Raw genomic sequence first — 23,875 nt, 5'->3', positions numbered from 1 at the left:
CCAGTTATGTCGCAGAATTTCTGCAAGCATGAAGACTCTTGAATAGAGCAAAGGCTCAAGTTCGTTATCTAGACATCAACATCAGACTGAGAGTATAATGGTTTTCTAGTGAACAGTTACGATTTTTTTAAAAGTCCAAGTGTGCAGACTGTCTGTCATTTGAAAGTGCCTGATATCTTTGTCCCGGCTGATCACAATCCAATTGCAATTTCGTCTCTCGATGGGTAGGGTGGCCTAGTGGTTAAAGTGTTCGCTCGTCATGTAGAAACCTCAGGATCGATTACCCACATGGGTACAATGTGTGAAGCATATTTCCGGTGTTCTCAGAAATGATATGGCTGAAATATTGCTAAACGCGGAACACAACTAAACTTCCCCACTCACTCTGTGGCCTCCTGCCTTGACTTACAAGCCGTACAGACTTTGTTAAACACCACCTTCCGTTTGTCTCAAGGTTTGTCTAGTAATTCAACGGTAACCTGCTTTATGTGACGCCACAATATGTAATCCTAAAACAGGGACTTTCACTAACTAAAACATTTTAGTCTTCCTTGGTATGTGTAATTGTTTCTGGTTAAACTGATATCATTGTTTTTGTTTATAAAATATGGTAATGATTGACTGTTTATTTATTCTAGTCTTTGTGTATGGACAGCAGTTTTACTTTTGTGGCAATCCCCTATGCTGATGGTTCACCAGGGTTTGTGGACCAAGTTTTTACCCACATCAGTGCATCAGCCAGTTCATTGTCTCTCCAGGGATGATCTGCCGCGACTGTTGACATCTGTCGATGAACTGGTTCAATTTACGAGTCGGTTTGTCAAACTTGTGGTGCATTCATTTCCGATAGAATCACTGACGGAAGGAAACCCTCTCAAATGTTAATTCACCTCAAATGTAACTCCCGAACGAGAACCCTTAACCCTATTTCTTTGATGTCGCACGAGCCAAATAAGTTTCACAATGAGTGCTTGTCATTTACGACAAACATGGGGTTTGATGTCTAATTTTGTCCGTTTGCGTCAAGGTTTGTACACTCAGTAATTCAACAGTAGCGCGCTTTATGTGACGGCACAATCCTACGGTAGAGACGTTTCCGACAAGTCCTTTTAGTCTTCCTGGGTGGTTCCTGGGTTGGATGTGTATTTTTCTAGTCCTTGTTCATTGAAGTCTGAATCGAAAACCCGCAGTTTATACTTTTGTGGCAATCCCCTATGCTGATGGTTCACCAAGTTTTTCACCCGCATCCGTTCATCAACCAGTTCGTCCTGAACGACTTAGTGTATTTCAGGACAGAATGGTAAGTGAAAGTTGTAAACGCTGCAGTAGGAGCCAGCAGTGACATCTCTGAAATATTTCCCACGTCGTAAAACACAATTCACATTTTCTTATTTAATGAAGAACGTCTGAAGGAGACGTTCCCAGCCTCATTCCATGCACTTGATAAAATCTACTTCAGATCGCACCTCTTGATAGTGTCTCATAATTCTGTCTACAGGAAATCTATGAACCCTCGGGAATATAAATGCTGTGAAAAATCTATCCTCAATATTATCCCCATTTTTCATTGCGTCAAGGACCTCGATAACTAAAGCCATTAATCTGTAACAGGTCACAAGGACGGCGTAACGGCATTACTGCGCTATTAACCGAGAGCTCCGTGGTGTCTCAGGAGACGGCGGGGCTACACAAACAATCGATTTTTTAACACGTGGAATTCTTTAACGCTGTTGATTATACGTGAGAACAATTTCAATCCCGAGTTCTGTAATATGGATCTAAAATAGGGAGCCGTGCTTCACACAAATGAGATCCTTTGGTGCGAATGGGCACCAGGTGGGTGTGTTATAAGTGTTGAAGTTCTTAAACGGCCCTCCTGAAATTTGGTATTTGGTTTTTCTGAGACACTGGAGTCTCTTTCATTTGAAACGATTTCCAATTAGTAATGTTTAAAATGCTTTAAAAACATATTCAGATCCTTAATTCCACTCACATCGGTATTCCCAGGAGCGTTACCTTGCAACCCACTATCGCAGACTTCACTAAACTCCAGCACTAGAAATCGAAAGCGCACCTCTGGCATGTGAGTTAGTGGGCGAGTGAGTGAGACCTCTGAACTGTGCCTACTCGGGTACAGTAGCAATGCGGCTGAGGAGCACAAATTGCAAACAGGAACGACATGGATAATGGAACAACAGACAGAAAACATCGCCGAGTGTGAATTCGTAAATTTTATTGACTCTGTATATATGTTTTGTTCATTGACCACATAACCAACATGAATAAAGACATATCAATGTTAGTAGCAATTATACCTTGCACATTACCTTGAATTATGCTCAGGCAATTTGTGGGTGTGAAATCAACACTAGTTTACCCATACGTTATATAACATGAAGAGCTACACTTTGTGGCTCACTGTGAGTGAGGGAGTGGAGTTAAGGCTTGCTATTAACATTAGTACTTCAGCTATACAAGACGTGTCAGTTTGCGGGGATGGTCCGCAGATGGAAAACTTTGAGCATAAGATATGGCGCTAACAATAGAGGAATCATAATCAGCGCGAATCTGGTATTCGAACCTGCAATGAAAGGGTTCCATCAAGCCAAAGTTCGCACATCCATGTGTGGCGTCAGAGGCTACTGGGCGCTAAATGAGTGTGGACAATTTGCCAAAGGTATTGGTACAATATTACTCCCAGCCACTGGAACTATTAATGGATTCTTGACTGCCATACATCGTACCAAACATTGCAGGCTAGGCGAATACCTGTTGGCTTTTCTACTGTACCATTTCGCATGGAGAGTTGCATTTGAAACCTTAGCTCGAATGTTTCTCACACGGTTTAACGAGTGCAAATCACCGACATCGCCTTCTTTAAGCGAACCTCCATTATAGCACACCGAGAGCAGTATCGGGACCTGGACCTGGTATTTCAACAGAAAATAAAACAGCACAATAATTAATCTTCAGATACCATACACAGAGAACTTAGTTAAGCACCCCCGACATCTCTCACGACTGAGTAGCCACGGATCTTAATCCTTTGGTGTATATCTGGGACATTATAATTTGTTCACTGGCCACGAGGCGGTGAGTGTGTTGATGTACCGTCGATGTTTGTTTATGTTTCCTGAGCCCAAACACCTCCATGTTAAGTTTGAACACTTTTTTAATCATGTGTATCGTACTCTTCACCCAGTCTGTGTGAATCAAACGATTCGAATCTTGCATCTTGCTGTTTCTCGCACGGGTATTGTCTTAGTAATTCCCCTTCTTAATATTTACAGTGACAGCATTTGAACGTTTTGTCCAAATTTATTTAGGCGTGGCAAATCTTTTTGTAGCCATCGCAAGATTTTGCAGACGGCACAAGAAGAACAAATTTAGAGTTATCTCCCTTCCGTCGACTTGTATTCGCAAAACAAGCGTAATAAAATGTTATTCGAGACAAAGAAGTACTACCTCGAAGTACCAAACGAGTTGCCATTGGCAGCGGGGTGCATTGCTATGTACCTCGCATGTAAGAGGGGTACATTGAAAATAATAGAAGAGCGCTTAGCCAGTCAGAAAAGAAAATTTATGTATGAGGTAAGATAAGATTGGTTCTCACGTGCAACAAGTTCTCCTGTACAGAGCCAGGCCCAATCAGAACCTGCCTTACAAGAGAAATGGGGAAGACCGGTCCTTCACAGGATAAGGAGACTGACTGGGTGTATAAGGAGGAGAGTGTTCACGTGGAGGTTACACTCAGTATTGACTTTGAATCGTGTAAGATAAGCCAAATGACATTTTGAATGTGCACATTAAACAATAATTCAACACTAAACATAACACGTCCATACTTGCTCATACATGGTTTTGTATGAAAACCAGTGTTTTCTGATTTGTGATAGCAATCATCATTATAAAATCATCATGGATTTCAAACATTTTGTCTTTGAATGAGTCAAAGGAAGATACGGATCGGAGAACCTTGTCTTTTTTCCATCGTGGTCACCACGAGAAGTTTTATGTACGTGTTGAAAACCTATCATTGTAGGAAATACAGGGGTGATTAATTAAGTTCTTTGCGCATTGTTCCCAGTAGTAGATTAGATAATTTTCACATCCTTATCTTAAGACAAACACCAATATTTAGGCGTGTACATGTATATATAACTTAAAAGCACCGCTTATTACTTTCAAAATTACATCCTGTATCAATTCATTGACGAAATACAGTTGTTTTCTAAATGATACACATTTATGTACAAACAGAAAATCACAAGTGGCTAAGTGGTAATGACTTTTAGTGTTCTGTGGCAACAGGCAAACAGGCAAACGACGATCTTGCTTCAGTCAGCACTTGTGACCAACTTGAGACTGAGACATTTCATCAGGTATTGAATGAATCGAAGTTAGATCAATGTTTCATGTATATAATTAAAAACAACATTCATGAAAGTTACTAATACATGGAATCAGGTAAGCATGACATTTTTACAGGCAAAGGTAGTCTGTAGATCGGTTTACAAGAAATAAAGTCATGCGTAGTCTATTTGATTCCTTGCTGTTCATTTGGCATGTGGGTAATCACGCTCGGAAATTATTGCACTCATACACGTTGGGTAAAATCCTGCTCACTCACACGATCTCTTCTCGCATGCCGTCCAAGGAAACAGTGTTTTTCAATCCACTATCAATTATAAACATGTCGGTTTTACGAGAACGCGTCTCATGTGTCTGTAACTGTTGCGGTTCTCTTGGCTGTTCATTTCTGTCCGCAAGAACAACATCAGGTTTTGGAGGCGGGCGTAGTACTCCCTCCGTCTTTTCCGCCAAATTAACCACACTGTTTGTCCTGTCGGGATCCCAGTCTATCTCAAATTCAGACTTTGCGTCCACATCCTCAACATCCTCTGTGTCACTTCCGGCTTCTGACATTGACCAATCAAGTGGATCCAGTGGTACCATTTCTGGTTGCAAGGTGAAGGAAGCTTTCATTCCAGTGAGATATTTATCTCCAAGCTCCTCACATGCACTAAAGGCATCGTTGTAATCGCTTGTCCGTTTGATGTCTGCCTCATTTAATGCAATAGTAAACCTCACCATGGAATCTGTTTTAATTTCAAGTGGGAATGGTGCTTCTTTGTCAAGGGTGGACGCAAGAACGCTGTCTTCATAAAACACCCTCTCCAGTCTCAAGTCTCCCGTGAAACAATACGAAACCGCTGGCAGTTCACCGAACATGTGACGTAAAACTGTCGGAAATAAGGCCTCCCCAGTATCAATCACGTGTCTAATGCTGACCAATCCGCCTGAAGTAGGTGACGTTTCGTCAGACACTTCAAACATCTTGGCTCTGTGATTGAACGGTATTATCAGTTCGTCATTTTTCTCATCCGTGCACCGTAAACACGGTTTTCCTTTCTTCAACATCTCCATGACTTCCGCCATGGCCTCGTCGCTCTCACAAATACCGGTCTTGCGCAGTACCCCTCCTGGCATGACGTCACTCTCCACGTACTGGGCCTCGCCGTCATAGCCCGGTGTATGGATAAGTACCGGGAGCTGCGTGCCCACCAAGAAGCGCTCAGAGGGACACCCTGCGATTGTTTCTATCCGAGTGTGCCGAGGCAGGGTGTCTGACCCCGAGTTGACAACGGTGAACCAACCTGTAAGACAAAAAGAGAGCCGATAAGTTTGTAAGGTCACATGTATTGGGATTTAGATATGTTGCACTTATGTATCATTCATATGTGTGTTTGGTGAGGTGACGGGGCTTGAGGAAAGAAGCGAGGTAGGGGGAGAGGGAGGGAGCAGGCGGGGGCTGCTGGTCATACCCAAGATATAAGAGGTTTAATCGTGCTAGACAGAACACCGTCCTTGTTTTATCTTCGTAATGTCAAGCGCCAGCCATGACAGCAACAAGCATAATCTTTTCCGTACAGTTAACTATGTTAGTAAGAAACAGGCTTAGAGCGAACTGACATATATGAAGAACTGTGTTTTTGTCCCGATGAATTAAACAGTATTCACTCATATCACTCGTAACTGCTTAATGGAAGGAATGCTCGGAATGCAGGCAAAGGGAAACATTACTATGGCTGAGGCTTGCTGCTTCAGCTTTGATCTTGATTTTCACTCCGGTGACTAAGGCAATGTAGGTTTCGATCTGACGACTAGGGTATCCTAGCCTGAATACTGTCAAGACTGAATAAAACCTGTACAAATTTAAGTAAAAAATTCAGCTAACATCAACGTCATCTCGACCAGCATTGTTGGGTACCTACTAGGGGCAGCCATGACCTCATGTAAATACTGATAGATATCGACAGGACTTCCGTAACTCTTTTCACGACAAAATTTTTTCTCAAAACCGGCGTCACTGCACTTGTTGGTTGAAGGATGGGTATTCGCTTTGAAGGCATGCACTCTCGCTACTCCACCGTATTATGTAAGTAACAGAATTAGACGTCTGAACTTGAATTAATTCAGTATCACACACTTGGAAAACCTCCCAGATATCTGGCGGCGATGATCTATATATTCTGCGGCCTGACTGGTCGTGATTCCCATGAACAATGTGAGGGGCACATAAATTCCATCAGCTTACTGGGTCTGTGAAGTCACAGACCTGGTGTATGTTTTCGACCTATCTACAACATCAATCTACATACAGCGCGTCGTCGAGGGTCGGAGAGGACGGCGTTACTTGCTAATGGAATTCATCTTTTCTGAAGCGAGGTTTCGCATTCGTTTCAACGTAATAGTGATCTGGGTGGCGTGGGGCGTGTTGTTATTCCATCGGGTTGTGCATAACATACACAGGAACAGTTCCATAGTGCCCACATGAGACTCCTTGGTAGGGACAAGATCGCACATCTTTCAGGCAGTTCCTTAAACAAATGCTGCAAGTGAGTGAATGCTAACAAACGCTGCAGGCAATGGTATTTCAGGTTTATCGCTACGGTTTGAACCCTGGACGAGACAAACCAGTGATTTAAAGGATGGGAGTCGGTACAAGCTATTGGGGAAAGATGACAAAACAGATCAAATGCCAGTATAAAAATACCATTAAAAACATCATTTGAGTATGATCTATAAAATACTACCAACCCAACGAGCATGAGAAGCTTGGATCGCAAGGGATATCAAGGAAGAACAAACCACAAAACCATCAGCTTATCAAAACACCAGACCGGAAATTACATACTGCGCGATTACGCCGTGACTTTAACGGTGACCAAAGTGTATGTCACACAAACATTTACAGACTTATTGAACTGTCTACACACAAGTATCATCTGTGTAAAGACCGACTAAACGTTTTACTTTGCATTACATTCCGTTACAATACACTGTACCATGACTGTACCATACAAACCAGTGACTGAGATACGGTATGCATGGGACACTGGAGAGAAAGCACAACTAGAATGGCAACGCCGATGGTGTTCATATTACATTCCATTGCTAAAGCCCAATAGGTAGTACATTTGGCAACCATTTCGATCAATATATCAGACTGTACAACTTAAGCCCAGATGATGGAGAAAATACACACTAAAGTGGACACGATGTGATCTCTTACTCCCGTAAAGCCATTCTTCCTGTCCATGCAGCTTAAACGTTTATCAACCACCCTCCGTGCTAAATTGTTTCAGGAGAAGACTCAATACCTCATAAATATCTACTTTATCATGCAAAGTGACATTAGAATATGTATTTCGCGTCCTAGGAGTGACTGGGATGATCGATCCGGCCTCAGCTAAAACCTTGCCTAATGGACGTTCCGCCCACGTGTCTTTGTGGAGCGAGGGTCCTTAGTGTACGTCATGCTAGGTCAAGTTGACCCAGCCGTTGTCCCGGGCCACAAGGCTCCCTCTGAGACTGTCTAGGTCAAGGCAGGGACCATATAATCTATTATGGTCCCTGGTCAAGGTACAGGGCGAGGGACGTAATTTGAACGGTGCTACACTTTAGAGGGTGATTCGAATGACTTAAAATCAAATAATCTGTTCCTGAAAGTCCTCCTGGAAAATTGCCCTGAGGTTTGATAAAGCTATAACTCGAACTATGGACACGCTGAACATGTATTAGGAACAATCACGAGTGGTGGGCTAAAACTGCCTCATTTCATTGCGTATTTGACGGGCTGGGTGAAAAATCGTGCCCCTTGGGAGAAGAAATGGGCGAAATTAGAATATGTAGACAACACTTTGGTATTTATTTCAGATTGCTCAGGGGTTTGCAAAAGGTTGAGTGTGTTATTGTAAAAAGACCAGTAAAATAACCTGAGCCAACTTTGAAACCATTTTTACCTTATACATGTAAAATGACGAAAAAAGAGAATGGGTGTGGAATTTTTTCGTGTAGATGAGTAGACCATTAGGATTGCTGATCCAAGCATTTCTGATGTATATCTTACACATGGGAGTAATTAACACACTGGAAGTGACACAGGAATACACATTCTATACCATCTGTATGAGGATAGGAGACAAAGGATGCACACTTGTATACTGTACCATCTGAATGAGGACACGTGATCAAGGATGCACACTTTTATACTGTACCATCTGTATGAGGACACGTGGCCAAGGATGCACATGTGTGCAACGCGTACAACGTCTGATATAGCTGTACCGATTACGACAACGACAATGTGATCGGAATCAGTTGAAGTTTCAGACACGACGACATTGTTTCAGAAAAGCCACAGTCATGAATCTTTATCGTGTAGGAACCTATCTCTAGTAGCATTGTCACTCAGCTCCTCTCGACAGCGTCAGTGCACTTAGCGTATGTGTGGGATATGCGCTGAGAGCTGCATCCAGGCAACAAATGGATATATCCTCCCACCAACCTGTCGTCTAGCTTCTGATTTCAACCTCACAAACATGTCAGTCAGTGTTATTGATTTGGTGTCCAAAATACCTCGCCATCTCGTCAATAAACAGCCAAGTTTTCCGGAGTCTGTAAATCATCCTTCTTTTGAAGCCCCTGAGGAAACGTTTTCGTTTTTAAAGTCATACATGTACGGCTGCCAATTTCAGAAAGTGCCGTGATGAAATGCACAGAGACCGAGGAAAGCACGGACACGACGTTAGTGACAAATGTCTGACATATTCAATAATGAACATAAGACGTATGGATAACAGCTTCTTTATTGCATAGATCGACGTTCCTCTGCTCAATGGAATAAACAAAGAGTTGTTATCCTTGGAGTCCTATGCTGCGTTATCGACTCACCAACTTCTAGAATGCTGATAAAACAATTAGGGTCCCTTCATATGTTAACCTCACCAAATGAGATGCTCCGTATGTATTGTTAACGTCACCACCTGCACCTGCAGTGCTCTGTTTGTGTCTATTAACCCCCGTACATGCAGTACATATATATAAACTAATGCTCAAAAGAAAGTATACACCTAAACAAGTACATAAAAACTTTGCAAAGTGAAAACTTAAGACATTATCCATACTGAGCCATGTTACCGATGTAAATATCCATCCTTTCAGAGAACAAACTAAACTAAAAAATTACGATTCGCATAAACGCAGCATAAAATCGAAAAACGGCATTTTCGTGTGTAACACGAAATGCACGTGCATTGTGGCGGTATAAATCAGTCGATGGAACACGTTCGGGACACAGTGATCAACAAACACAAGAGGTATGCCACGTTTGAGCCAAGTTCAACGCGAGAGAGCCGTCGGAATGGTGGAGCAAGGAGCGACCAACACTGCCATCGCCAGAACCGTTTGGATGCGCAAGACCGATACAGGCAGGCAGACAGGCAGCACATCTGACAGGCCTGGAAGCGGTCGACCACGCGTGACCAAAGCCCCCATTCCCCGACGAGAGCAGGTTTTGCCTCTACAGAAATGACGGTCGGTCTTGGGTACAAAGACGTGTAGGAGTACGGTTGGCGCCAAATTGTGTTCAGCAGGTTCGAGAATTTGGAAGTGGTAGTGTGATGGTGTGGGGAGGCATCTGCGGCGATCTGATGACGAGGCTGGCGGTGATTCATGGGAACCTCAATGCTCCCAGAAACAGGGATGAAGTGTTACGGCCGGTTGCAGTACCATTCATCAACCAACGGTCAAAAGGAATTTTGTTCCAACATGATAATGCAAGACCTCATACTGCACGACGGATGAACAACTTTCTGCAGAACCCAACATTGGCCAGCATGTTCTCCAGACCTCAATCCAATTGAGCACTGGTGGGATTACCTGGATAGACAAGTCAGAAGACTGCCAGCGCCACCTGTGACCGTACAACAGCTGGAACAATGTCTCCAACAGGAATGGCAATGAATCACACCTGACGTCATTCGTCGCCTGACGTCATCCATGCGGCGACGTGTTGTGGCCTGCATCAACGCCAATGGTGGCCATACACGCTATTGAGCTTGATTTCAATGACATTTCCAGAGAGACACATGTTTTTATCTGACTTTTGGTAATGTGTAAATATTCTTTTGACAACTCTTTCACTGACCATCAAACCAAACCTTCACCATTTCATGCACTGCATGTATGAACGTTTGATGTGCAATTGAATTCTCTTCTTGAATTCAAAATAATTTCAATGATATTTGTTTCCGTTTTGATTTAGTATCTCATCAAAGAGGTGTATACTTTCTTTTGAGCATTAGTTCATATGAACCTCGTTACGTGGAGTTCCCTGCATATACGTTAACCTCCGCACGTGCAGTGCTTCGTATATATGTTAACCTCACCGCAGACTATGCTTGCCGTAAGAGGCAACTAACGGGATGGGATGGTCGGGGTCGCTGACTTGGTTGACACAGGTCATCGGTTCCCAATTGCGCAGATCGATGCTCATGTTGTTGATCACTGGATCGTCTGGTCCAGACTCGATTATTTACAGACCGCTCCCCTATAGCTGGAATATTGCTGAGTGCGGCGTATAACTAAACTCACTCACGCACTAACCTCACCGCATGCTACGCTCCACACGTGCATTGCTCGTATGCTGCTGTTAACCTAACCAAGTGCAGTGCTCTAAATATATCTCTTAGCTTCCCCACCTACAGGGCTCCGTATCTAACAGTAGACCTATCTCATATCATGAAGATCATTTCGTACAAGCATAGTCACTAAACACTGTGGGAAAGTTTTACTTAAAATCACAATGTCAAACATGCGTCAAACACAAAAAGCAGATTTAACGCCCCATAAACAGCACACAAAGCTTCATGGAAACACCGGTACCACAGACAAAACACAACAGTCCCTTTAACAGAACTCAGAACCGTCCCACAAAGCAAGCTGTGTTCTGATGCTGTCGTGTCGACCTTTCTTTAAATAAGGCGTAACAGTGAGTTTTTGTTTAACAAATTACCAAATCAGACGATCCGTTCGATTGTTACGGCTGTATAAAAGTGAATATCTGAGATATTGATGAAGAAATGGCTTCCCTTTGTTACCAATGTCGCATTAAATCGACTGGTGATTAGTAGTGTAAACAACCAGATGGTCTATAAATCAGGAATTACACTTTCTCAGCATCATTATAATTTATTATCCGATGTCACCGCTGAACGCAAACCGAAATATCCACAGCAATCGAAAAGCCTCAACACATCCGCCCCAACTAAATCCCAAATCACCCACGCAGCCCAATGCAATCCAAACTTCGAATTTCAAGCCGAAACATCCAAGGACAATTTGACACAGTGCGACACTATATCCACCAGGGGCTACTTTATGAAAGTCATTCGATTCGTGGAAAATTTCATATTTGCGGTCTCTCCAAGAGATGTCGACGGTTCGCAGAGGACGGGTTCTACTGGGTGCATTTGTACCGAGATGCATTATTAAATGTGAACCCTACATCCGTGAAAAACACATCTACGAGAAAAAAATAAACAAAAACACAATTTTGTCCAGTGCAAGAATAAAACATACACCGGTCTATGCCAAAGAACTCTGTCGAAAGAAACATTCTCCTAACAGAGTTTTCAAAGAACCAAATTACGGCTTCGGCCTCGGAGGCGCCGTTTCTTTCGCTATCTATCATTACATGGCCGGCTTTCAATGCAGGGGTGCCTTGATTGCTGTACGGCTTTAGAGCAATTTGAGTGTTACAAATTGCTGGAATGAACTCAAACCTCTTAAAGCTAATTCGGGGTTCCCTTCCATGTCAAAGGACATTGAATCAAAATTTAAGTCCGGGCTTTCGTTGAATGGAAGAATTTATTTGAGTTTGATCGATGGCAATGGTCAACGACGTAGAGAGTTGTGTAAACAGGTTAGTGGGGTAAGCGGGAAGTCGAAAACACGTTTCAATTCTGATCGTCCTTCTTGAAGTAATGGATCCTCTCTGATTAGGATTTGGGAATATTGATTGGGAAAGTCGAACATAGTTGGATCATGACGTGGAAAATGTGTAAATTGTTGTGTCCAAGAATGAAGCATGTGTTTTGATTAGACATAACGTCGTCATTTTTTACGCGAACCTTGCTTACGATTTAATGTAGTTCCATTTCACAGAGCATGTGTTCAGATCACAAACGAATTATACTGGCAAGGTGTGCGACTGAGTGTTGTCTCTTTCGGAGCGAGCTTGCTTGTTTTCACGCGTTGCTTATCCTGATGGACTCATGGGTCCCATGTTCTCCTTGAATTTGGATGTTTGGTTTTCAAAACCACATTCGTACTCGTGGAATCACATAGGGTAAACATCCATAATCAACACCACGTTCCTCAAAAACTGAGTGGAGATTGGGTAGCCAAGCTCGTCTGACCAAGGGTCTGGGTTTGATTTCCCAAATGTGTACGTGTGAATCACATTTCTGGTGTCCCCAGCGTTGATATTGCTTGAATATTACTAAAAGCGGCTAAAAGCTAGCCCACTCTTATTAAATGACCCGCCAAAACTGTAACATGTAAGAGTATGTTTAACCCTTTGGGTAGTCCGGGTACTAGGATGATATAAAATGTTAATCTGTACGTCTGGGACTACATTTCAGTACCCAAATGTTTTCTAGCTAACTATTTGATAACGCATCGTCGTGAATTCTACTCGAAAATCCCTGTCTGGCTCACTCGCACCAACTCTCTCCACTAATATGACTCACAAATTCTTGCCAAAACAGACAAATTGTGCGGAATATCAAGCGACAGGTGGTTTGGAGACTCCTTTTGGAGCGTCGGTAGACCAAACAAATTTGCCAGTATAGATCTAGAATAGATTCCAGAAGCCAATAATTTTTAATCCAGGCACGTCGATGCAAATGAACCACAACGCGGTGAAACTTCGTATAGCCGAACTCAGTTATGTCGACTATCGTGTGAGGGATAATGAGAAATTCAACCCAAACACAGCTGTCCGATATCAGTATTCGACCTACGGAGAGCGCAGCATTAATTCGACCGTCTCCCACGACTTCGACTTAACATGATTCATTTTACACCAATCTAGAAGCCCAGAATCAGGTCAGGACGACGATTGATGGGTCAGGTCGACGATTGATGGGTAGTTATATCTTTATCAAACAACTTCAAAACCATTCAAGACTGTCCTCATTCCTCCTTATAACGAGGGCAGGAGGGTATAGTGACATCGCGAGCACACCCGGACCACGCGGGTCTGTAACCATAAGTGGCGATATTGTTGCTTCACAAGTGATGGTAGGCGTGCTTATGGAATTTGTATCCTACCGTTGAATAATTGTTGTCTGTATGTAGGTCAAATGTAGGGACCCTCACTCAGCGTCGAAGATGGGTGGGGGAGATTGACACACATCCTAAACCATCAAGCACGCAACTCAACTATACATTGACGTTCTTACAGCTCTTTGTCAATATCGATGTACATTCTTGGCGTGCCTGAGACGGTGTGTCGTGACATTGTCAGTGAGACGTGGACGATTGCTTTCTGACTTACATGAACTGCCGATAATGAGTCATGAATATGTTGCCCTACTGGACACTCTGACCATTCACAGAGGATTTGCCACTCAACGACGAGGCGGCCAACTACGTGGAATCCCAAATATTGTCTGTTCGGCTCTGAATGCAATACACAAACGTTAACATATTCCTTTCTTGCATTGCTGGAGAGACCGTTGGAACACCCTTGTCAGTTGATAGTACTGACAATCATTTGATTAAATTCGGTAACACGATCCGGTTAGAATTGGTTTTCAGCAACCCATGCTCGTCCTAAGAAGCATCTGACGGGATCAGATAATCAGACTCTCAGACTTGGACGACACGTCATCTTATCTCATGTGCGTTAATCGATGATAAATGAAATTAATCACTGGATGGTCTAGTCCAGATTCGATCACTTACTGACCGCCGCCACATAGCTGGAATATTGCTGAGTGTGGCGTTAAACAACAGACTACGTAGTATAAGCAATTGATCAGCTACCATCTGAGTGAGTGAGTATGGTTTTACCGTTACTTGTAATCCAGCAATATCAACAAACAATAAGTGAGTGAATTTAGTTTTACGCCGCACTCACCAATATTCCAGCTATAATGGAGTCTGGACCAGACAATCCAGTGATCAACAGCATGAGCATTGATCTGCAAAATTGGGAACAGATGACCTGTCAACCAAGTCAGCAAGTCTGACCACCCGATCCCGTTAGTCGCCTCTTCTGATAAGCATAGTCGCCTTTTACGGCAAGCATGGGTTGCTGAAGGCCTATTCTACCCCGGACCTTCACGGGTCATCAACAAACAAGCAAACTTCGGTGGCACTTATTTTAATGTTAACATTATTTCAGGTATTTATGTACACAGCGTGTTATCTGGACGTGGGAATACAATCCCAAACGATGCAGGTCCTCATGGGCTGTAATGATGCTGCCGAACCATGTAACTGAGATACGACCGACGCAACTTAGCAAATGGCCACACCTTATACTGCTTTGTTATCCGTGCCTCCGACAAGAATGTCGATTAGAATTACATACGGAATATATAATCGTAAAATATCAACATCTAGTGGTCGGGACGAGTGGGTAAGTGTATATTTCTTGAAGACTCTTTTTACCTAGGGAAGGAGCCTTCAGCAACCCATGCTTGCCATAAAAGGCGACCATGCTTGTCGTATGAGGCAACTAACGGGATCGGGTGGTCAGGCTCGCTGACTTTGTTGACATATGTCGTCGGTTCCCAATTGCGCAGATCGATGCTCATATTGTTGGTCACTGGATTGTCTCGCCCAGACTCGATTATTTCCAGACCGCCGCCATATAGCTGGAATATTGCTGAGTGCGGCGTAAAACTAAACTCACTCAGTCACCTATGGAAGGACGTCAGGAGTAGGTCAGACACTTTGTACCTGGAAGATAAGTGTATGTCTGGCGTGAAATCAACACCGTAGGGTGAGCCGCCTTCACCTCATCAAAGACATCTGAACTGACCAATAAACCAAAATCAAGTGTCTGCCAAGTTGGTATATATTTAATCACCTACACAGCTGCATAGCAAGATACACATCTCATTGGGACCAAAGTCGCTGGTACACACAATGACATATTGTTCACTGGGCGTGACACAATTTGATATTTACAGCCTTATAACTCAATGACTGGTTAAACCGGAACAGTTTAACCCAGGAGAGAATTCACTTGTTTTGTTTATCGCCATTATCCACTCACCGTCTGGTGCCAAGGCATACTGTTGATAGGATCACCCCCGGGCAGGGAGCGTATTGTTGAAATATATCCACGTTTACGATCTTTACGAGGAATTCACCTCCATGTGCTTTTAAAGACCGTAACCATTCTTCCGTGGATGCGTTCCATTATAAGTTAATGTCGAGTCACCATACCACGTTTTATGAGATTCAGATCCAGCTTATCTATTTTGTGATTTCACTGGAAAACTAGCCATGCGTGTGCATTTGTGTCTTCTGATACCATTTGTAATTCCTATATTCGGAGAAGAATGAGCAACCATACTGTCTTCTGAAGAAAGCGTGTTGCCGTGTCGAATGAGCTTATCTGTTCAATGTATGGTCATGTTAATATAAACTCAGCCAGCTAGTTATAAATAAAATGACAAATAAAATGAGTATATTATGTTGAATAGTGGGTCGGGGTGGAATTCGACAGAGTTGTGTCGACCTGTAGCACGAAGCAATCTCAGCACAAGACTAAAGCAAGACATTATTATTATTTGGTCCTCTTGGTGCTAAGAGCAATTTGTACAGTGTGCCTCTAAGGCGATCTTAGCGCTTGAACACCACATCTCTATCACCGACAAGCACCTGTATGATCGTATGGCGAAACTGGCAAGTCACGGGACATGTTCCTCATACTGATCACTGCCCAATGTTTGATTAAATTATGTTAGTATGGAAATACAAGAACAGCGGTCAAAGCTGTCGATCCTGTGGTGGAGATGTGGTAGACTCACTAGCATCCGGTGTTAAACCCACATCACTCATCACCCACTCTGCCAAAAGTGAGTGATCATGTATCGCTTCATCCTGACAGTTCTTCAAAAGTTCAAGGGAACTCTGTATTCCCTTCTACCATAATTATCACCTGCATGCCAGAGAGTATTGGTTTCTGCCGCCGCGGCAGTGGTCAAGCAGTGTCACGGCGAGAAACGGGGGATTGAGTTCCACATACTTCTACAGGGAATCGAACTTGGGCCTTCTTGGGCGAGGTTTTAATCCCTAGACTACCCAAGCACCCCAGTGTAGCGAATGGCCAATTGCTTTCATACAGATTTCGTGCTCAACAAGAGATCGGTTTCAGTGTATAATCTATTCATGTGACTCTGTGCATTCCTTAACTTCAATCACTGCTGTCAAGTGTCAGAATTCTAGCACACACATAGATTTCTAAATACACAATAATATGAATGTGTTTCCTTTATCGTGGATGGCACATTAACACATTCCATGGAATGCGCGACGGAGAATTTTTAATCCACTAGAAATGAAGAAGTCGTCTTTAAGGAAAGTCTTAAGGAGAAACATGAGAAGATAATGGCGTTCCAGAAGTCACGGCTGAAACACAGTTGGTTCCGTCACAGCCATTAAAACAGAACACACAAACAAATCAGCCACCCAATCTACACAAGAGCAAACCGTATCATGTTGCCCGCCAGTCATGCAGTACAGGGCGGGGACATAAAGATAGTACACAGGGCAGGTCATGGAATTCTACACTAAATATACAAGCTATTACGGAATGTCTCGGGTCTTTCATTTGCTTGCAGTAAATCCTGCGAACCCTTTTTAATATTTTAGCCTGTTTGGGGTGGTGGGGGTAGCCTAGTGGTTAAAGCGTTCACTCTTCAAGCCGAAGACGCAGAGCTTATTCCCTACATCGGTAGCATATGTGAAGCCAGTTCCTGGAGGCTCCAGTCTGTAATATTATTGGAAGTTTGCTAAAAGCGGAGTAAAACCTCACTCACTTGAATTATTAAAGTACATTATAAGTAGCCGTCCAATCAAATACTACTAACGTGCGAGTGACATTCTGTGCAGAGTCACGAGAAACAGGTAAGATGATGTCACATATTGTTCTAGGATATCTATAACACTGAGAAATCATCGTGAGTAACAGAGAATAGCAGAGAGAATGTTTGACAAACTGCGAGTTTATATCCACCGAATGACCGTCGTTTTAGTCTATTTAATCAGCCTTGTTACACGAACGATTGTGTGGAATGTATGGCCATGCTTTTGATCACTGGATTGTCTTGCCCATATTTACAGACCATAGCCATTCAGGTGCAATTTGCCTGAAAACGGTTAAACAATAAACAACTGTGACACGAACAGGTATCTTCTTCGCCTGGCTATCTGGCAGCAAAGAGTATGGAGGTGCAACAGGAAGACAGCTGAGTTATGTAAACGATCAATATTTGATCAGTATGTCCACAGTCTTCGAATATTCGTATTACACAGCAGCGATCGTTTTCGGAATTATGGAAATGTGCCGAAATGCAGGAGAAATAATTAAAGCATGCCGCTACATGCAAAGAAGATATGGTTGTATCGTCATTGTTCAGAAATCTTAGTGAATGAATGATTTTTGCCGGTTTCCGCCTCCTTTGACCCTATTCCAACAATATCACCTCTTGGGTCATGATAAGTGAGTGAGTTGGGTTTTAAGCCGCTTTTAACAATATTCCAGCAATATCACGTCTGGGGACACCCAAAATGCACTTCACACATTGTATCCACGTGGGGAATTGAACCCGGGTTATCAGCGTGACGAGCCAACGCTTTAACCGCAAGGCTAACCCACTGTCTCTACTAATGACGAAAACCACATTAACCGGACTACCAATATCTCATAGTATCAACCAGGAAACACACACCCCCCTTCCCCCCCCCCCCCCCACCCCCACCCCCCCCCCCACACACACACACAATATACTCTAAAGAGATGTATGCAATTAAAGGTGCTCGAGATATTGATTCGTATGACTGTGCTCAATATTGTCTCATGAAAAACTTTGACCTTTGAAACCCGGTAGTCGAAACTAAAGAAAATGTTATCGATGGTTCTTAACTCCTGTGTTGACTCTGTCACTTCTTGGTGGGATACCTGTGACTGGATGTAGGTGTGTGACATGGTAATTACAGTATGTATTGATACGCGGAGTCATGACAGACCTGCCCTTCCATTGCAGACACTGCTGAAGCGGATACATTTCGTAGTTAGAAATGGACAATTTAAAACATGAAATGTAATCTCTTTCAGGCGCCTCCCTTAAACTGAATAATGTAGAGAGTTTTAATAGACTCGATTCTTTCAACAACTCAGTCATACTTGACTGGGTTTTTGCGCTTGACGACGTCGCTTTCGATGTAGTAGGTCAATAAACTGTGTTTCCTCGTGTGCACGGCCCTACAAACATTGCGCCTCAGTAGGTTTCCTATCACGGCCACAAAGGAAATACCATGTGAACAGATTTGGGTTGGCGATCTTACACTGATGGGGACATACAGAAATGTTCCCAATACCCAACTGCTAACTGCGGCGTGAAACTATACTCACTCACTCTTTACCGCCCCACTAAACAATAATCTTGTTATATGTCTGCGGTCTGTAAATAATCGTGTCTGGACCACGCAAACCAGTGACTGACATTATGGGTATCGATCTAAGCTATGAGGCACGATAACATCGACAATCACAACCTTTAAGTATGTTTTAATTTATTGTAGTTTATTGTAATATATTGTAATTTATTATCGTTTATCCTTTAACGCCCAAATCAAATAATACGAAAAACATCAAAACACCCAGCACGAGCATTTAATGAATAAATAACTCTACAGCATGTTGACTTCTAAATCTATCCTATCTCAATGTGTATGACGCCCCTGTGTTGTATCTACCCCACTGTTAAACATCTAAAGGAACAAAACGCTGCTTTCTCTTGTCAGTCTGCCCCTATTGTGGGACTCTCGATACTGCTCTGTGCACACAATGGCTGTCTCGTGTTATCATGCTGCGGGCGACAGCTGCCACTGATTTACATGTATTGAGCTATTTGTAACAGAACCAGACGGCAACAAGCTTCAATGAACGCATGTTCTGTTCAATTAAGAGGTGTCTTTGGAGTATTAAGGCTCTTTGTTTCTACATCCAGTTCACCATTCCCCGATTTCAAGCAATACCAAATTCTGACCGACAAAATTTAGCATAAATAGAAGATAACTTTTATCTTATAAAATTATTTAACAATAAAATATATTGTACAATGTAAACTAATATGCATGTCTCGCATTATCTAATATTTCTATTTGAAAATAAAAAATTGTAACTCATCCAACAATAATTAGTGCATTCAGCAGGATTATTTAACAAACGCTAAGTTAAGTCAATAATCTAAGAATTGCACGTATATTTGTCAAAACGCATCCTTCACAACTGTATTAAAGTTTTCGAGGTTTCTCAAGTTTCAATACTGTGATGGAAGACCCAACACAAGTGGTTGTTGATTTCAATGATCAACGTCGTAACTACACCCCTAAGACCCGTCTCCCTCTTCAGTGGTGAGAGTTCATTATACGGAGAAGTAAAGTTTTAACATTCCACTTACCATCGTAGTCCTCTGGGATGATGACGGGGGGACCCGACTCCATCATCTCCTGCGACGTCTCGTCATACTTGAGATTCCGGGCGTAGGCTTTACGTATATACCGCTTGCTGTAGATTAGTAATGGTTGCTGTAGATCGAACTGAAACTCGGACAACTGTACTGAACACTGAGACGCACACCGGACAACCCTGGGTATCTTGAACTTGTTCACAATCTCCCTCAGAGTGTAACTCTGGCTACTCCATTGATACTCCACATCAGTCAGAGGCTCGGGTTTTGAGGAGCCTCCAAGTTTGCGCGACAGGCCCATAATCAACACGAAGTCTTTAACGTTTCCACCCGATCATGACCCCGTTCTGTAGCCACCATCCTCCCAGGGCGTTGAATGAGGAAAATCTTGCCTCCCTGTCGCTGTTATTTCTATCCTGCTTCAAACATGGCTGCGGGTACGTAACAGATCGTGACTTAAGCGGATAGTGTTTAGTTACGTCTCTCTAGGTCACTGCTTACGCTTCACAAAAGAGAGAGGAGTCTTCCTTGTTTTGAAGAGCCACATTCCCGTCTCGTTACTGATTTCACCACCCTGAACCCACCCGTCCATGAAGGATTACCTCCCTTGCACTCACCTGGGCAGGTGTGAGTAACGCGAGGCTCCAGTTAGGGGGTCTCTGTTGACCTTTTCCAGCATAGGCGTGTTTATGACTTTATTTGCTCTACGGCACATATTTGACTGTCATCGTTTGCAGAATTCATTTTGTATTTGAATTTCAAGAGATAAAATAACGCCAAGTAGACCATATAACGTAGACTAGTCAACCTTTTGGAACATTAATCTTTTCGTAATCACAAAAAAAGTGAGAGAGTGAGTTTAATTTTACGCCGCTTTTAGCAATATTCCAGCGATATCACGGCGGGGGACACCAGAAAATCGGCTTCACACATTGTGCCCATGTGGGGAATCGAACCCGGGACTTCGGCGTGACGAGCGAACGCTTTATCCACTAGGATACCCCACCTATACAATACAAACAAGAAGGTGTATAAATATGTAGGGGAATGTGAATCTTGTAACGTGTAGGAATAATGTTTCCATTCATTATCAGATTTACTTGTGATTTTCAGACGCTGAATCCATAGATCAGTATCAAGATATCTAATGTATATCGTATATGATGATGATGATGATGATGATCATCATCATCATCATCATCATCATCATCATCACCATGATATTCATCCCAAACGCTTACAAAGGCTGTAACATTTAACAGATCAATAAGAGAGTTTAAAGGACGCTCTCTAAAACATTCCGTTTGTGGACAAAATAGAAGTAGGTTTTACAATGTCATTAGCATATACATCCTCGATATCTCCAGGGTATACGTTCCGATAAGTCTCCACTATACCCTGGACGCATCTACGGCTCTGCAAGATAAATTTATTACCTCCCTTGACTGTCTTTTCATCCAGTCAGGTGTCTACGCTGGGATGTTGAGCGAACCAATCACAACTCACTTTCGTTTTTTGAATTATCTAACCGATTATACTTGGCAACAGAAACCATGCAGAGGTTCTCTGGAAGAGGTAGAAGGCGTTCTTGCATATGTTATTTTAAAGTTTCGGACCTGTCAATTTGTTTGTATGATTTCCCTAAAATCTGGGACGCACTGTGGGCAAACCTTCGCAGTTGCGACCGCTACCTTTGTTGACACTGGCAAGCTCTGTTATAACGGCGGCCTAGCTGATTGGCTACTGTGAGAAGGCGGAGCCAGCAAAGGGAGGTAATAAATTTATCTGGCAGAGCCGTAGATGCGTCCAGGGTATAGTGGAGACTTATCGGAGCGTATACCCTGGAGATATCGAGGATGTAGCATATATGTCACACAAGCATTCTTTATATTGCATTTTAAAAAAGTACTGACACGGATAAGATAGGATGTGTCATAGAAATAATCTCAATAACTAAGATTTTTTAACCAAAAAGCTTGATACTAGCAGCTGGATTGCGTAAACGAGAGTAACTCTGGAGATTGACTCTGTAGTTAAGTTCAGACGTAACGACGCATGTTCAAACTTTGAGGCTTTATCTTTTACAAGATTTGACCATTGATTATTATTAACAGATGCGGATGAGTTTCGGTAAATGTCAACATGCTCAGTAAGATCATATTTAGAAGTAAGATATAACATATAGTGTAAAGGAGAGGATTTACACTTCAGCATGTTTCGCATACTACCAGTGACACCATGTTGAGCTAATCCATAGTGAAGAGTCCGTTTGAAAATGAAACTAACATCAGTGTTAAGCAGTCTTCCCAGGAACAATAAGGCTCTCTGGTCAATATACGCACGGAGTGAGAGAAGTTCAAGACAATCTCTGACAATGACCACGCAGGTGTGTGTTTAAAGAACCCTTGCACCTTTTTACACTTTTGCACACATTCAAGCATATCGTATACCTTTGTTGATATTACAGGCAGATACCCCACAGGGTAGTACAATGAATTCCACATGCATACAGTACGCATTGGGTGAAGACCAGCTAAATACAATCCATGACTGTGGTTAACATTGACCAGCTTTCTAAGCTTTTCACATATTATAAACAGTAAGTTTATGATAATCACCAAACAATAGGAGGGCACCTTCGGTTGTCCAGCTTTCTATTCTATATAAAAGCAATATTTCAAAAAGTCTACGTAACACTTGAGTAAGTGTACGTCGAGAGGACACTTCTTGACCACTTTGACCCATTCCAAGCCGAGTGCCAGGCAAGTATCATTAAGTAACATAATTTCATGGTATTTTGGTATGACGAAACCATGGTTTCAGACCTGCAACCTTCTGCTAAATGATCTCACTGAACAAGGACAAATTAAAAAAGAACCAGAGACGCATGTGAAAGTTCTGGTAACTAGTTTTCAAACAGAAATCATTTTCCAATAATTTGACTGAAAATTCACTGCAATGTGGTCTTGCATTTGCTGCTTTTCCTTAGAAAAGAGTCTAGCAGACAAATTAAAAATTCATTTAAAAGTACATAGAGTCACATGACACAGGATTTAGGGGCACGTCATCAATAGCGAGTGTGTCCACCACGTCTCCCCATCGTCAGTTGTAGGAATGAGTCAGGAGGAATCCTGGCTAGCTATTCTCGAAACTTTCGTAGCCCTACGAACTTCTTAAGCCCATTCTTAACACATTGGCTACCATCAAAGATAGAATTCTTAGGGCTACGAACGCTTTGAGAATAAGTCCAAGAGAGTCTGCCCAAACTAGCGGCAGGTGGTCTCAGCTGGCGGTGTTAGGCCTTGAGTTGTTGTGATGCAAATGTGCTCCTGTTTGCTGTTGTCGAATAGAGAGCACCACCAAATGTTTCAGCAATTCATCCCTGTAACTTTATGAATGCATATTTCCTCGATTCATGGCCACAAATGCCGCCCCGTCATCGAACGGATGAATTTCTGGAACACAGTTTGGCGCATGTCATGGAAAAACTCGAACTATGCCAACGTGTCTGAACAGACTTTCATTTGCAAACATCGCTCTCCTTGTCGCGTCGCTGCCACGAGCCTTAAATGAAGCAAGTCTAGATTTCCTCAGGTTCAGGAATCAGGTCCTGAATCAATCTCTGGTCTCCCAGTCGCTCCTTTTCAATTTATATGGGTCAGTTTGTTATTACCAAAATTACATATATTCAGAGACTAAGCATTAGTCTATTGCCGCCGCCATGACTATGTTTAGGAGATGGATCTGCCAGATGTAGCTTCTTCGGCCGGTGTCGTGACTCTTGGTATTCCCAGTCTTGGACGATCTTGGGT

At 42.7% G+C, this 23,875-nt stretch overlaps 1 protein-coding gene across 1 annotated transcript; it reads right to left on the bottom strand.

Annotated features, from left to right (window-relative positions):
* Positions 1–2,216: 2,216 nt before the first annotated feature.
* On the bottom strand, positions 2,217–20,696 carry LOC137290301 (uncharacterized). The gene is made up of 2 exons (XM_067821108.1): positions 20,055–20,696; positions 2,217–5,657 (listed from the first exon to the last, which is right to left on the bottom strand). Exons 1-2 carry the CDS (start codon positions 20,362–20,364, stop codon positions 4,627–4,629), a joined length of 1,341 nt encoding a protein of 446 aa, XP_067677209.1. The 5' UTR covers positions 20,365–20,696; the 3' UTR covers positions 2,217–4,626.
* Positions 20,697–23,875: the final 3,179 nt, after the last annotated feature.

The sequence above is a fragment of the Haliotis asinina genome, chromosome 7, assembly GCF_037392515.1.
Source record: "Haliotis asinina isolate JCU_RB_2024 chromosome 7, JCU_Hal_asi_v2, whole genome shotgun sequence".
Lineage (NCBI taxonomy): Eukaryota > Metazoa > Mollusca > Gastropoda > Lepetellida > Haliotidae > Haliotis > Haliotis asinina.
This window is presented reverse-complemented; position numbering and strand designations above follow the sequence as displayed.